The sequence below is a fragment of the Pleurodeles waltl genome, chromosome 10 (genome assembly GCF_031143425.1).
Source record: "Pleurodeles waltl isolate 20211129_DDA chromosome 10, aPleWal1.hap1.20221129, whole genome shotgun sequence".
Lineage (NCBI taxonomy): Eukaryota > Metazoa > Chordata > Amphibia > Caudata > Salamandridae > Pleurodeles > Pleurodeles waltl.
Window position 1 is genome coordinate 761,143,921 of NC_090449.1, and position 14,520 is coordinate 761,158,440.

General features: G+C 45.1%; 1 protein-coding gene across 4 annotated transcripts in view; it reads right to left on the reverse strand.

Annotated features, from left to right (window-relative positions):
- Nucleotides 1-14,520, reverse strand: part of ACBD5 (acyl-CoA binding domain containing 5) — a 324,086-nt gene that overhangs the window by 208,533 nt on the left and 101,033 nt on the right. For 2 of the 4 annotated variants that reach the window (XM_069211324.1, XM_069211323.1), the window contains exon 6: nucleotides 11,619-11,651. The exons of the other annotated variants lie outside the window; for them this stretch is intronic. In XM_069211324.1, the coding sequence (XP_069067425.1) occupies nucleotides 11,619-11,651 (33 nt within the window). The remainder of the gene's footprint in view (nucleotides 1-11,618; nucleotides 11,652-14,520) is intronic. 4 annotated transcript variants of the gene reach the window in all.

Consider the following 14,520-nt stretch of genomic DNA (forward strand, 5'->3'; position numbering starts at 1 on the left):
TTATATAGTAATGTCAATTGATATATAAACTTTATGTCCCCTACTAATCTTAACAGCCTACACTCAGAAATCAACAGTCAAAATAAGTTCATTGAGGATGCACATTAACTCTTACACAGCTTAATCGTTTTACACACACGTCATACATATCTGCTAGGGGTCTTGCCCATCACCCAGTACTCTACCCACCCATAATCCAGACATCACCAGCTGGACAGGCATGGAATAACTGAAGAGAACTGTCACATACTTCTGACCAATTTAAATAATCTAGTCTACCACTGTAGGTCTCAAACTAGCTACAGACCAAGACCTCTTGTTTACATCTCCCAATGATGTTCAGAAATGGGACCATAGCAACAGAAGTCCAATCCAGCTGATCTCTCCACCACTTCTCTCTCCCCTGCTCAAAACCATAAACTTCAAACAAAATATCAGGTTGGCCATCTAAAGTAAATTATGATCATACAAAATATAAAAGTGATCCAAAGAGTTGTTTAAAGCTGACAGCTAACTGCAAATCAAACTGTGGGTTTAGCTCTTGCTCCTATTCATCCACCACAATGTGAAGTGCTGCATCCCATAAAACAATAACCATACCTTAGTGGTCACTACGCACAACATGGAAACACTTCCCACACAGGATAGTGGTTGCAAATAAGGCACCAACTATTTTCGCTCTTTTGCTAATTTTGCCATGTCACCTTAGTACTAAAAAGGTCATATGGCAAAATCTAGTCATAGGTGTTTGCAGAATGCCTTGCCTAATGAATATTTCTTAGGCAAGTAGCTATATGTCACTCCCTGTGATAGGCTACAAACACAGCGATGAAAACCTATAAGGAAACAATAGATGGCCATCCCTGAACCTGCACTTCGAAATGGGAACCTTTTTTTTTTTCTTTTTAAAGTTGCCTATGGGGGAGTGGCTAAGATGATGGAAGAGTGAGACGTGCCGATCGCTCCTCCACCGCGTGGCCCACCCTTTGCTGCTAACTGCGGAGACACAGGGACCACAATAGCCCTTCTACCTACTGCTGATGGTGCTGTGATGACCAAGATTTCAGCAAGGAGCTTGCCCATTCACGGAGGCATCCCAACTGCGGAGCAGTGGTCCGTTCAGCAGGCACTGGCCAGACAAGATGGCATTCGCCAGAGCCTGAGGACTGCCGTGCACTCCTTGTCGCCTCCTCCAGCAGCGATGAATGCCTGATGGCACAAGGGCAAAAAAGAGTCCCCTGGATATTGCTGGGGATCCACATCACCATGAGAGGTCTCCCGCCAATGAGTGCTGATCTGTCTGGCATGGCCCCGGGAGGGAGCAACACGCCGGACACCAGCAGCTAGGCCAGCGGACCTCAAGACACCTCCTTGGGGTGGCAGAGACCAGCTACCTCAAGAGAGGTCCATATTATCTCGGAGGAGCGAAGCAACAGAGCTTGGAGGCCCCAAGTAGTTCAGTTAAGCATGCAATGGCCCTAATGCCCACAGCTTAATCTGATCTCGGAGAAGGCCTGTTGACTATACTTTGGATCTGGCAGGCCTCTGGCGTGCCCCCTGGTAGTACAATAGTACAAGCCCTTAGTCCTGAAGAGGAGATCTCAAGCAGGGCCTGGCACTTGGGGAGGTCTTTGCGCCACAGAACCACGGCTCTGCTGGCCAGCCTACTGCTCTGCCCGCGAGGTGAGACATCCCTCTCCTGATGGAAGAGTAACACTAGCAACCACTGAAGCAGATCAAGGACCCTACCCTACCCCATTCTTCTGTGACAGACACTGACTTGATGCCAAGGGTGCAGTGAACATTCATTTGAAGCTGATCCAGTGAGAAGTGCTTCATGACTCTCCTGTTCCTCCCCCCCGCAGTGCCGACCAGTTGAGCACTCTCATGCTGGTCGACCTATCGACGGAGGGGACAAATCACGGTGCCTCTCCCCTCTTGATTTTCTGTTGGGTGGAGCCCAAGATGCTGTGTGAGGCCTGTAAGGGGGTGATCTTAGCACTGCTCTTTTGAGGTGAATCCAGAGACCCATGGCTTGCACACACCTCACACAAGGCAGTATCATAAGGCGAGGGAGGACACTCAGTGCAAGACATGCTCATTTGCTCCGTCCTCAGCTGCCTTAAAGGATCCAGTAACAGGCCCACAGCCACATCATCACGGGGAATCCGAGGGAGATCCCCATCAGGATCCAGCACCAGTGACCCGGGCTTTTCTAGCATCTTTGTTTGACTCCCTTAAGACGGATATTCACAACCTCAAGCGGGACCTCTCTCAAGAACTGCAAAGCGTGAAATAAGACTGACCTCTGTGGGCGAGTTGGTTTCTTCTCTAAAGGACAATGAAATGGAAAGAGACAAGGAGGTCAAGATGCTGCAACAAGAGGTCATCCGCCTACATGAACAACAAGACGAGATCCAGGCCCAGCCTGCATTCAAGTTAAATGCTCACTTTAATATTTTTTGTATACCCTCTTTTGAGACCTGGGAAGTGCCTTAATAAATTCATTAGTCAGACTACGAGTGCTGTATTCTTTGCATTCTTCAGTCTCTTTCCCTTTTAGTTTGAAGCCAAGCAGAACAATTTTGTGTAGTCGTTTGCAGGGTCCGAAGTGAAAGATTTAAAAGTGAAAAAGTCTGGCAAAAGGTTAAAGGTGGTTTCCCGGTTGCCAAATGACATTCCAGGGTGGGAAAAAGCACCCTGAGATGTTCTTGCGAATGAATGGTCGTGTGGAGCAGGATTATGTAAAAACTGAGACGGATGCTGAGCCAAAAACAGTTTTACTCTGTTTACAGAAGGTGCTTGTAGAACAGAGATGTGATTTATCTATTTTAGGTAGACGGGGCTGGATCCTGTTACCTGCTTATAGAAAAATGCATGAAAGATATGTACAGTTAGAACAAGAAAACCAGCAATTAGAGAGGCAGCTAGTTAAAGCTAAAAATAACGTAACCATGCTGTCTTGTCAGAGTAAGTTATTGCAAGATAAAGCAGATACTTATCAATCTGTCATGGAAAAGGCAGCTGTTTGCGTTGCCCAATACAGATATCAGAAACCCAGGGGTAGAGTCAATCAAAAGAAAGTTCATTTAGCTATGGTTAAATTGGGATCCAGAAATCTGGTACGCTAATATCTGGGATTCAACAGATTTTTCAGGTTTCAGTGATGAGTTAGTTAAAAAAGTTGGGGGCCAGCTTGAGCCAGACACACAGAAAGTGGTTCATGCACAGCCTATTTTTAGATGGAAAATACAGGACACCTCACAAAACCCATGGGGGTGGGGTTGAGATGCACTCCCTAGAAGATTATACACAACAGGAAGTCAATGATAACATAGACAGATTCAAGCAGAGATCTGGGGAAACATTACTTACATGGACTAAACGTACAAGCATCTCTTATATCTTACATTACTCCAGAGGCTTCTGTGTCAAATAATCTCACAATTAATATTTTTGTATAACCTCGTTTGAGACCTGGTAAGTGCCTTAATAAATTCATTACTCAGACTAAGAGTGCTGCATTCTTTGCATTCTTTAGGTTGAAACTAAGCAGAATAGTGCCCTTCTTCCTCTCATAGACCATTCCTAGTACCAGTTTTCCATTTGTGATGGACGTGTTAATCTTATAGTTTTGTTGTAAATGTTGTTAGGGGGTTGATATTCCTTAATCCTTCACACCTTACTGCATGACCAAATCTTCATACCTATTCCAGAGCCCAGCTGCCCTCTCACCCCCCCCCCGAACCCAGCTTAGTGGAAGCTTCTCTAGGGGGCGATTAATTGGAGTGTATCCTATCCCAGCTCCCTGGAGATGAATTTTACCAGTTTCAATGTCTGAGGCCTTAAGAACCCAAGTAAGCGAGCCGCTGCTCGGTCTCTCCCAGAAAGGTGTGGCAGTGACATCTGCCTCCTTCAGGAGACCTTCTCCCCAAGGATGAGCAGAGGATGAAATCCTGCTGTTTCCCGCACCAGTACTGGTTCTCTGGGCCTGCAAAAAAGGGTGGGGTGGCAATCCTTCTTTCTAGGGCTTTCAAGGGAGAGGTCCTGACTACAGTAGAGAAGATCCAACAGCGCCTGCTTGCCTACCGACTACAAGTGGATCACCTCCACATCATGCTTGCTTCCCTGTAGGCACCCAATGATGATCAGGACCCATTCATTGAGGGAGGCCTTACCACAGTGCTACAATCACCCAACGCTGTTGTCCCGGTAAGGGGGGACTTGAACTTAAATTAGGGATTCGGACTTGGACCATTCTGGCCAACAATTCGGCCAATCCGGTGCCTTCTTGACTCAAGGTTTTCGATGGTTGAGCGACTGTGGATTAGGGGACCTGCGGTGACACTCCCACCCCACCCCACCATTCGAGATTGCACAAATTGCTTTGAAACCCATAAAACACATGCCTGTGTGGACTACTAGCTCGCCTCCCAGTATACAAGTGCTTGTACGGGAAGTATCAATTACTCCCATGTCCTTATCCGATCATGTCACACTCTCTATGGTTATTGAAGTGGATAGATGCTCCAGTCAGCCCTCTAATTGGAGACTTCAGGATAGCCTTATGCAGTCCGAGTCCACGGTTGCCATGCTCCGAGAAGTAATTGCTGACTTTCTATAGAACAATAATACGGGGAAAAATGCCACAAGAAGTAAAAGCAGCAAGGCCTGGAGCAAAAGGTTCTCGAGCTGGAAACTATCCGCAAATGCATCGAGGCCCGAGGGTACTGTGGGAGATGAAAAAGGTGCGCATACAAGTTAAGCGATTGGACCTCGACAGGGCAGAATATGATCTGGCCCACCTAAATCATACATTTTATCTCCGTAATTTTATCTCCGGAAAACAAATGTGGATAAATGCTCCCCCCCTACCCAACTACGGGCTAAAACACACAGGGATACTGTTAAAGTGATATGTAATGCTCAGGGAGCTGAGGATCACGCAGACACACAAATTGCAGATGTCTTCCAAGACTTCTATATAACATTGTAGACAGCCACTGACTGCCATGTAGATAAATTATTTCTACCTAGAGGCGGCATCGGTTACTCTCCTTACACCTAATGACGCTTAGAAACCCATCTGGATTGAAGAAGTGATTTTGGCTATTGCCCACTTGCAACCACTGAAAGCCCCTGGACCTAATGGCTATCCTCCTCAGTTCTATAAACCGTTTTGGTAAGCCCTGGCCCTCCTGCTTAGCTGGCTTTTTAATTTCTTTGCCGACACAAGGACCATCATCACCACTGTGCTTGAGGCATCCATCTCAGTCATCCCTGAAACTGGGAAAGATTGATCTCCCTTCTTAACATTGATACTAAGCTGCTTACCAACATTCTGGCCCAGCGCCTAAACCCTGTCATGCCAGGCCTGGTCCACCTTGACCTGTCCGGTTTCATCCCTAACTGCCTGTGAGGGGACAACATGAAGTGTGTCATTCACCTTATGGACCATATCCACTGGTCCCAGAGAAAGGCTCTCCTCCTCTCAATTGACGCAGCAAAGGTGTGAAACAGGGTGCATTGTCCCTAACGTTTTGCAACTTTGAAGCAATTTGGTTTTGGAGGAGATTCTTAAGATGGTTCCAGAGCGTTCACAGCTCACCATGGGCCTCGGTGAGAGTCAATGGCGTTTCATCTCAACCATTCCCAATCCACAGGAGAACTCGGCATAGGTGTCCAGTCTCCCCTTTGCCCCCCTTTGCTTTTTGCTCTATAGATGGAGCCCCTAGCCCAACAGGTGACAGCAGACCCAACCATCATGGGGATCCCTTTAGGAGGTGACCGGCACGTCATCAGCCGATATGCTGGTGATGTTAATATTGCTCTCACTGACCCAATGTCGTCCCTCCCCACCCTGGTGAAGGAACTTTCCTCATTTGGGGAAGTCTCTGTGTTCAAGGTTCATTTGGGACAGGAAGAAGCCCCGGCTCCACAGGCACCAACTTTACTGCACAACCATGGGCAGGGGGGATTGGCTGTCCCCTTGATATCTAGATATTTCCAAGTCTTGCAACTCCTCTTCTTGGTGGAGTGGAGTCGCCCTGCCTCCCAGAAACACTGGTGCTTTATGGCTCAGGCTGCAACAGAATCCCTATTCGCCCCCGATAACCAGGGCCACCTTCAGGGTTTGGAATACTTGGGCGCTGCAGGCTGAATTGACTTATTTTTCCTCCCCATTTACTACTGGGCCCGCCACACCACACATACAATGAGAAGTACAGAGATGACATAAAAAATAGTTTCTTACATATACCATACACCCACAAGTCTTCACGCTTAGTCCCCAAGACATGAGGAACGCTGGAGAGTTTGCGGCAGTACAGGCACATCCTAGATTATATAGATAGGGCCTTCAAACACCACTATCCTGAGATTCCCTGCTTACAGTATCCTGGGACTCCATAACCCTTTGACATATTGTAGGAACGATGGGCAGATATAGGGACGCAGGGCTAGGTTTTGAATACTGATGTTTATTTGGGACACACCACCACAATCAATGTTGATAAGAGTTATAGACAATAAGCAATATTGATAGTGTATACTGGTGTTCTAGGGATACTTCTTTCCTTAGGAGTCCTCCTTTAGGATGGCGCCACCCGGAGTCTTGAAAAAGAAAACTGCAGTAAGTATAAGTGTGGCATGTTGGGGTTAGTCTGTCTGATAGCTTCACCACACCTGATTGAGTGACCCCTCAAAGGAGACACGTAATCCTCTCTGGTATTTCAAAGCCCTGTTTTGCACCACTGTGGCTGAATTCCCCGCCGCCTAACACCCCAGTTAACGTCACTTGGATCACCTAAGTGGCTCATTCTGAACCAGACCCTTCTGATTAGTGCTGGTTCAAATAGTGCATATAGTGAAAACAAACAGATGGCTGACAGGCTCCTGCATTTAAAGCCATAGGAGCGTGTAAATGATAAACAAACCCCAAGGGTGCAGCATAAGTGAACCAACCATTCACCTTGATTTCTCTCCCTTGTCCCTTATCTCTTTCTAAGCAAATTCCCACACCCTTCCCCTTGTATCTCACTCACTGCACCACAACTCTCCTGATTTATGGTGGCCTATCAGCATCATCCGGCGGTGTCCAATACTCCTCACTCCAGGTCTCTTGAGTCCCGTCTAGGCCAGTAGCATCTTCTGCAGATTGCACTATGCTTGGTGGCTCACTCGCGGGTAGACTGTGGATTCCTTCCTGTTCCTACCTTCCGCTCCCTCTGTTTGGTATCCTACAGCATCCTTTTATCCGCCTCCTCGCCTACTGGATCGGTCCTTGTCCAACAGAGTCCCGCCTCCCTGTCCCAAAACACAATGGTCTCTCGTTAGTGTTGTCTGTGGCTGTGTTTTACTCCGCTTAACCCATTCCTTTCCTTTTCCAGAGGTGTCCCAGGACCTACGGATGTTGTCTGTGTGTATTTGGGAATTGTCTCCCACTAAGTAGGAGGTCTCCGGAGTTACTTTCTCACACCTATCCACTGCGCTCACTGAAAGGAAAGCAAATGGTCCTTGGCCCTAGGGGCCGCCCCTCAGGGCATGATCTCCACCTGGAGTACTAACAGAATCCACGATTATATAGCGAGACTATATAAATTAGGGTTTGTTATAGGGATGGAAAAGTTATCCCCAGCTATGGACCCGAGACACAAATGTTACTCTGAGCTGTGGGCCCTGTTTATTACTATCTTGTCTCCAGAATTCAACAAACTAACCTGCCTGAAATGAATTAAATTACTACACATGCTCGCCTCGACGCAGACTCCTACTGGAACAATCACGACTTGAAAGCCAAATCTTCGCTCATGTTTCCACAGGCTCACAACTCAAACCACTATGCAGCAGGTGTGGGTCACCACATCTGCAATATGAGAAGGAGGAAGGGTGGAAGTTATGTTGGGGGTTTTGTCAGAGTTATAACTTGGTACTTACACTGATGAAACTGCTGGCCCCACGGTTGTAGGCGGAGAGCTGTGCATCTTAACTGATTTGCATTTGCCTTAAACAATAAACAGATCTGATCCATAAAGTTTTTCATACTACTTAAAGAAACCAGTGATGCTTCAAGGTAAACTACCATTTGGGAAGGCACCGAGGGGGTGCCCTCCCAAATGATGGAGGAGGCAGTAGTCCCATGAAACATGGTGATTCCCAAGTGGAAGGTGTCCAACAGAACAGCTTCCCCTTTGCCACCACCTTTGAAAAGTGGGTCATATTTCAATGGATTTTAACCGCAACTGAGGTTGCAAACCGTTGATGCATCTCACTGCGATGCCCCCATTAGGATGGGAAGTGCCTTTCTCGCTCCTTCCTAAATGTGATTGTGATTTGCAAAACCATTATCGGATAGCAAAAGGTTTTTAATAAATGATAAAATGTTATGCAGCTTGCAAATCAGATGATTTTATAAATCACAGGGTTTGTAACCACAAAATACTTCAGTGTATCTTGCCATAAGTTACTCCCTTTGCAGACATGATTTTCCAAGAGAAACAAATTAAGAGAGCCAAGGCTAACTCTAACAGGCAGCTGAGAATATGGATCAAATAAACTAGTATAACACAAATAATTACAGCCAAACTACAACACACCACAGCATAAGGGAAGATGGAAACATTTCTTCATATTCATCCATGAGTGTCCAATACTGACTTTATATTGGGAAGCTTGAAAACAGAGGCTACCAATCATGGCAAAACTACTTTTTATATTCATCTATTTATACCTTTATACCTATACCAGTGCAGCATAAACCAGTTCTCTTATAACTAGAGACAAGCCGAAGGGTTAGAAATAGTGAGCGATAGTAAGAAGAAATACAGAAGTGATAACCTGTTTGTATAGAATACCTGTCAGTTTCTATCATGCTGCTAGGACATGTCATAATACACTCACAATAACCTGACATCTTTCTTTGAAAGGAGAGGGCTTTGGGATTTGTACTGTAGGAATGTGTGTAGATCCAATGTACTCAGGAAAAACAAATGTTCATATTCTCATTGAATAATATTTTCAAGAAAATGAGTCAAGCTATAGTACAAGTCAATTTCACCTGAAAAACCACCTCTCCCTGGAGTACAAATTGAAGCCAAAACTCAACATCTTAGTGGAACTAAGGCAGCTGCACTTTCACAGGAAACTTGCAGTAGATCAAGTGTTATCATGCAAGACTCTATGTCATATTTCATCGCAAATATATATTTTTTTTTTTTTAGAGTGCTTGGTGGTGGGATCCTTAAATGAAATACAGAAAACCCTGGAGGGTCAAAGCAACACCAAAGAATAATCATGGTACAAGTATTTAAAAGTTTATCTTGGCATTGTGCAGTTTCAAATGGCTGCTGATTAGGTCTAAATAAATTTGTTGTGGGGCAGAGCTTATAGAGCTTCTAGATGGCTGCAATCTATGCTTGTTCCTCAGAGCTCCGCTTCTAAATGTATCCAGATGTGTTCAGCTAGTGGTGGGATAGGGGCTAGCAGCACTTGGGCAACAGTGAGGGGTGGCTCTGTCTCTTAGCAATCATGGGCAATGTAGTGCGGTTTGTCAGCATCTATGCAGTGTTGCATGCCCTTGGGTCAACAAAATGGCAGCACTTGAGGACCTGATTGCTGAACAACAGTGCAGTGCACTATGGCACAGACAGATCTAGAGATGAAACAGAGGACCTACTGGCCGTACACCACAGGGGCTGTCACTCGTCAAGAAGGCTATGGCAAGAGGGAATAACAAAGAGGGGGTCTGAGTTACCATACAGGAGCAAATGGGCTACATGACACTGGGTGCACCACGTCTCCCTAATGGGAATGTTATGCAAGGGAGAAAGAAGACACTATTCCATAAGGGTACAACCTCAAAAAATGCAACAGACGGCAATGATGAACTGGCTACTAAGTCGATTGCCCCCCTTAACCAAGGTGAGGTGCTCATAATGGCTACAATCAAAGAGATGCAGGGACCCTAAGCCACACTGCGGTCAAAACATCTACCATGGAATATGCATATGACAAGACAATTATCAGAGTTTCTGACATGAAGCGTAGAGTGGCAGCCCTTCAACACCACATATCTGCAGTTGAGAAGGTTGCCGAAGCCCACAAGGAGAAAGTACATAGGAGCCAGCAACAGGTTCATGGATTGTGCTCTCTCACAAACAAGCACACTTCCACCATAAGTAAACTAAATGGAGTACAAAGTGAAGTTGGTGAGGAATTGTGAAGATTTGCATTACACTCCAGCAGTGGGGGATGTGAAGGGGTTGATTCATAATTTACACACACAGCTGTGACGGGTGACTGAGGGGAAGCTGTGTGATTGTCACTAGGGATGGGCACCCACCAGACAAAGGTTCACATTGTAAGAAAGAGGGTCTGTGAAGTAAATGATGACTTGGCAATGGAATGGGAGCTGCAAGTGCCTGCTAGGTAAAAAGACGTATCAGTGGGTGGCACGAGGGCTCACATTCACCCTGATCTAAGTCATGGGATTCCCATGTGGAGGAAAGACCTTTTGGTTATTAAAACAGAGCTGATCGTTCTGGGGATGGCTGTGTCTCTTGTGTTCACCAAAAGACTGATGATAAGAAAGGGAGGCAAGACTCCACAATTTATATAGCTGGAGGTAGCAAGGGACATGCTGTATTCCAACAAGAGGTCTCAGGTATGGTGTGATACACTTGGAGAGCACATTGAGAAGTACTATTTGGCTGGTCAGATCTTTGTTCCCCACTACAAAACCAGTAAAAAAGTTTGAAAATGTATCCGTTAAAGGTGCTCTTGACTATTTAGCTTGAGAATTAAGAGCTATATGATTTTCAGAACTCTGTCTTTCTTTGTAGTTCCCCTTCTCTCACACCTCCACTCCATCATTTCCTGCAACAGAGAATGAACCTAGTGGTGATAACTGGTGACATGAAATATTTACATTTTCACCTGGAGTTTTTTTATTGTGTTGCAGTGGTGATTATCGGTCACTTGTGTAGAACTGAAAAAATCATGACCTAGCTATCCTATTTGATCAATCAAAACCTATGGTGCCTAAGCAAACCCTAATGTTAGCTTTGCTGATAAGTCTGTATGCTACTGTTTTTCTGAAGACGAGTGGTTGTTCCGGAGCATGGCTGTCAGCCTTTTACCTTTATCCTTCATTGGGATACATCAGACAATAAGGAACATTCCTCAACTGGGCAATGAAAACATGTTTTCAAATAATCTTTCCAGCCAGCAAAGCAAAGTACTCACTGTGTGTCCCTGTTCATGGTCAGGCCAGATGAGCCAATTTGATGCAACAACTATACATTTACTGGTAAGCTGCTTCACTATTCACAAACATTTGTCTTAAAATGTGTCAACATACTTCAGCATAACTTATTTGTGCACAGGTTTCTCAATAACAAGAGATGTGAAGAGCACACAATAATGCTGATCAGGTCTGTATAAATGGTCCCTTATCAATAAAGAGCTTTACTTGCCAATCTAATGCCGTGTCTCCTCATAGCACTACAGGCTACGACTCAAAGACAGCTTTAGTTAGGACTGTTAGAGCGCCTTCAGTAGGACAAGGATAAGAACATTTATGTACAGAAATAAATTCATACCTGCAAGTGTATCATTCCTACCTTCAAGAGATTTAGTGACTTTATCCAGGCGTACTAGCATGTGGAAGAAAGAGGGCATATCAATTAATCATTTTCAGAAAAATCAAAAGTTAACTCACTTCAGCTGGGTGTAGTGTTTGTTGATTCATTCTGCATGTGTACAATAAGGTTTGGATAGAATTACATGGCACTGTCTATTGCTAAGTTGCTTGTGGATATACATAAAAAGACCAAGAAAAAAAGTACAACAGAACAGAATCTAGATGTAAAGTCATTTAAAATGATATATCATTAAGAAAGGAAATAAACAAATAGAAAATTGTATTTAAACAAGTACTCTATGAAGAAGCAATTGCTGCTCAGATTGGCGTGAGATCTACAGATCACAGGTGTGAATCTCAAAGAGGCAGACTCAGGGCCAGATTTAGATCTTGTCGGAGTGGAATACACCGTCACAAACAAGACGGATATCCTGTCCACCATATTACGATCCCATTATATCCTATGGAGATCGTAATACGGCAGACAGGGTATCTGTCACATTTGTGACAAGGTATTCCATCTGCCTCAGTCTATTGTCTTGTCCAAAGAGAAATGCCTGGAAATACCACTGATGCATCCTTAACAGTATTAAAGGCTGGACTCCATGCAAGTGTAGAAATGTATGGTATGAGCAACCTAGCAATGGTGGCCTTTCTGGGCTCATGGACTGCATCACTACCCCAGCGAAGTCCTAAATATTTGCTCTGTTCAATGACAATCCCTGGATTAATCTAACTATCAGCACAAAGAGCGTTTCTCACCAAAACTGCACAGGATTTCCTTAGCCAAGAAGGCACTGGGACATGTGAAGCAAGTCAGGAGACCAATTTACTCATTCAGATGGAACTCGGAAAAAGTCTTGAAATGAAGAAAGGGTTGAGAGTTGAGATGCTTCTCTCCATCATATGCCACCTCACCTGAGAGTGGCCGTTGGGAGGGGAACCAACCCCACTCTGGAACACTGTTGTTCAGCTCTGACATGCAAGATGTCCAAAGTATGCTTATGCATCTGCCTTCTGGTGGTGTAGATTAGGATGTTTAACCTTAATCTACCCTGATTTAGACTATAAAGGTTGGCAAGACACCAAGGAATACTTTTATCACTAAATTAAAAAACATATTGAGTGAGGCTGGCCCCTCATGTCACAAGGCTGCATCAGTGTCGCTACTGGCCTGCAGTTCCAGCCCCTTTTGAAATGCCAGATTTACCCTTAATTCTTCCCCCATTCCACCCAAGGGGGAGTTTAGAAGGGCCCACAAACATCACAAATACATTTGCAGAACAAATATATATATACGGAATCCACAGGAAGTCACGCTGTTGCACAATAGCCCAACTCCTTTCTGCTCTAACGTGGTTCGCTGTGGAGATTTAAGAAGCTGGAGCCAGCTGTGTCTGCGGTGCTGAAGCTACCAAAGCTTGAGCTGCTATACTGGAGCAGCAAAGGACAAGAATGGGACAGTTATCAGCTTAGTCAGTATCACTGGGCTGATGAGTTCCTTCTTGAGTCAGAATTACTTATTAAGGGGGGCTAGAAAGACAGAGGAGTGAGTATATATGTATCTGCACACAATGGTGTCTGCCCTTCTGTCTGTTTTTGGACATCTGTTGGCTACCAAGTGGTAGACGCATGTCCGACCCCATTAGTCATCTTAGTATTAGGTGGCCCTTCTTTGAGTATTGTTCCTAGGTAATTTGCTACCCTGGCCTACTATGACAGACGCAGGACTTCTGTTGAGCATCCTAGCACAATGAAAGCCTTTTTACAGGCTCTACCGCCCATCTGCATTTCAGTTTCCCTGGGGGAGCAGCTCGAGCTAAGGAACGTGTAATGACACATAGCCACTAGGGATTATTTTCTGTTATTCAACAAAGTAAAAACATAGTGAGGACCTACATATCCTGACACAAGGTGTGCCCTATCAAACCTCTACCGAACAGCTGGATTTCTGCTGCTCTGGGAAGCATACTAGGGATGGGAGTTAGGGGGAGATAGCCCCTGATTCGAGCTCAGGGGACCTTACACCCAACAAAGCTTCCCCAGCCCCATAACTACTCAAAAATGTGAGGCTACCTTGGGTTACCCTAGAATACAAGGAGCTATCTCATTACAGAACAAAAAGTGATTGGACATTGAGGGAGAATAACATTCTGGCCTCAAATGGGCTTCCCACAGACATTTATAATGCTTAAATTGATCTCTTGGTGCACAGAGTAACTCTTCTGTACGCAGCAGCTTTATAGGCTGAAGAGCTTCCTGCTTCAAAGAGGCAGCCTCTTATAGTATTGCTGCCCAAACCACGAAGGGGGGCCCTTAAAGGTCTAATTTATAGACCACTTGACAACCTAAAAACAGAATTCTAAGCAAGATCCTGACCAACCAACTCCTACTAGAGATACCAGGTCTGAATCATACAGATCAGAATGGCTTCACCCCAGGCAGAAGCCCTTCCTTGAATATCAGACGGTTATATGGGATTTTAGAAGCTACCTCCTCCAGCTTCCCCATCTCAGCAAGGCTTGCATTAGATCAAGAGAAGGCATGCAACTCCCTACGTTGGTATTATATGTTTTAGAAAAATTTGGCCTGGGCCCAAAAGCAGTTCACTGGATCCAACTGCTTTATACCAGCCTGACTGCCAGAGTTGAAAGGGAAACTAATAACAGTGCAGCTTCAAGTTCTGTTCTCTCTATTGTTCACACCCTGGCGATGGAGCCGAAAGCAATCACCTGATTGGGGTATCCCACTGGATGATGGGGTCCAAGCAATATCGCTAAATGCAAAAGATATGCTGCTTTATGTGAAGGATGTTCCAGTTTCCACAACACAGATAGCGTGAATGCTGTAGGAAATTGGGGAGGTATAGACGCTGATGATTA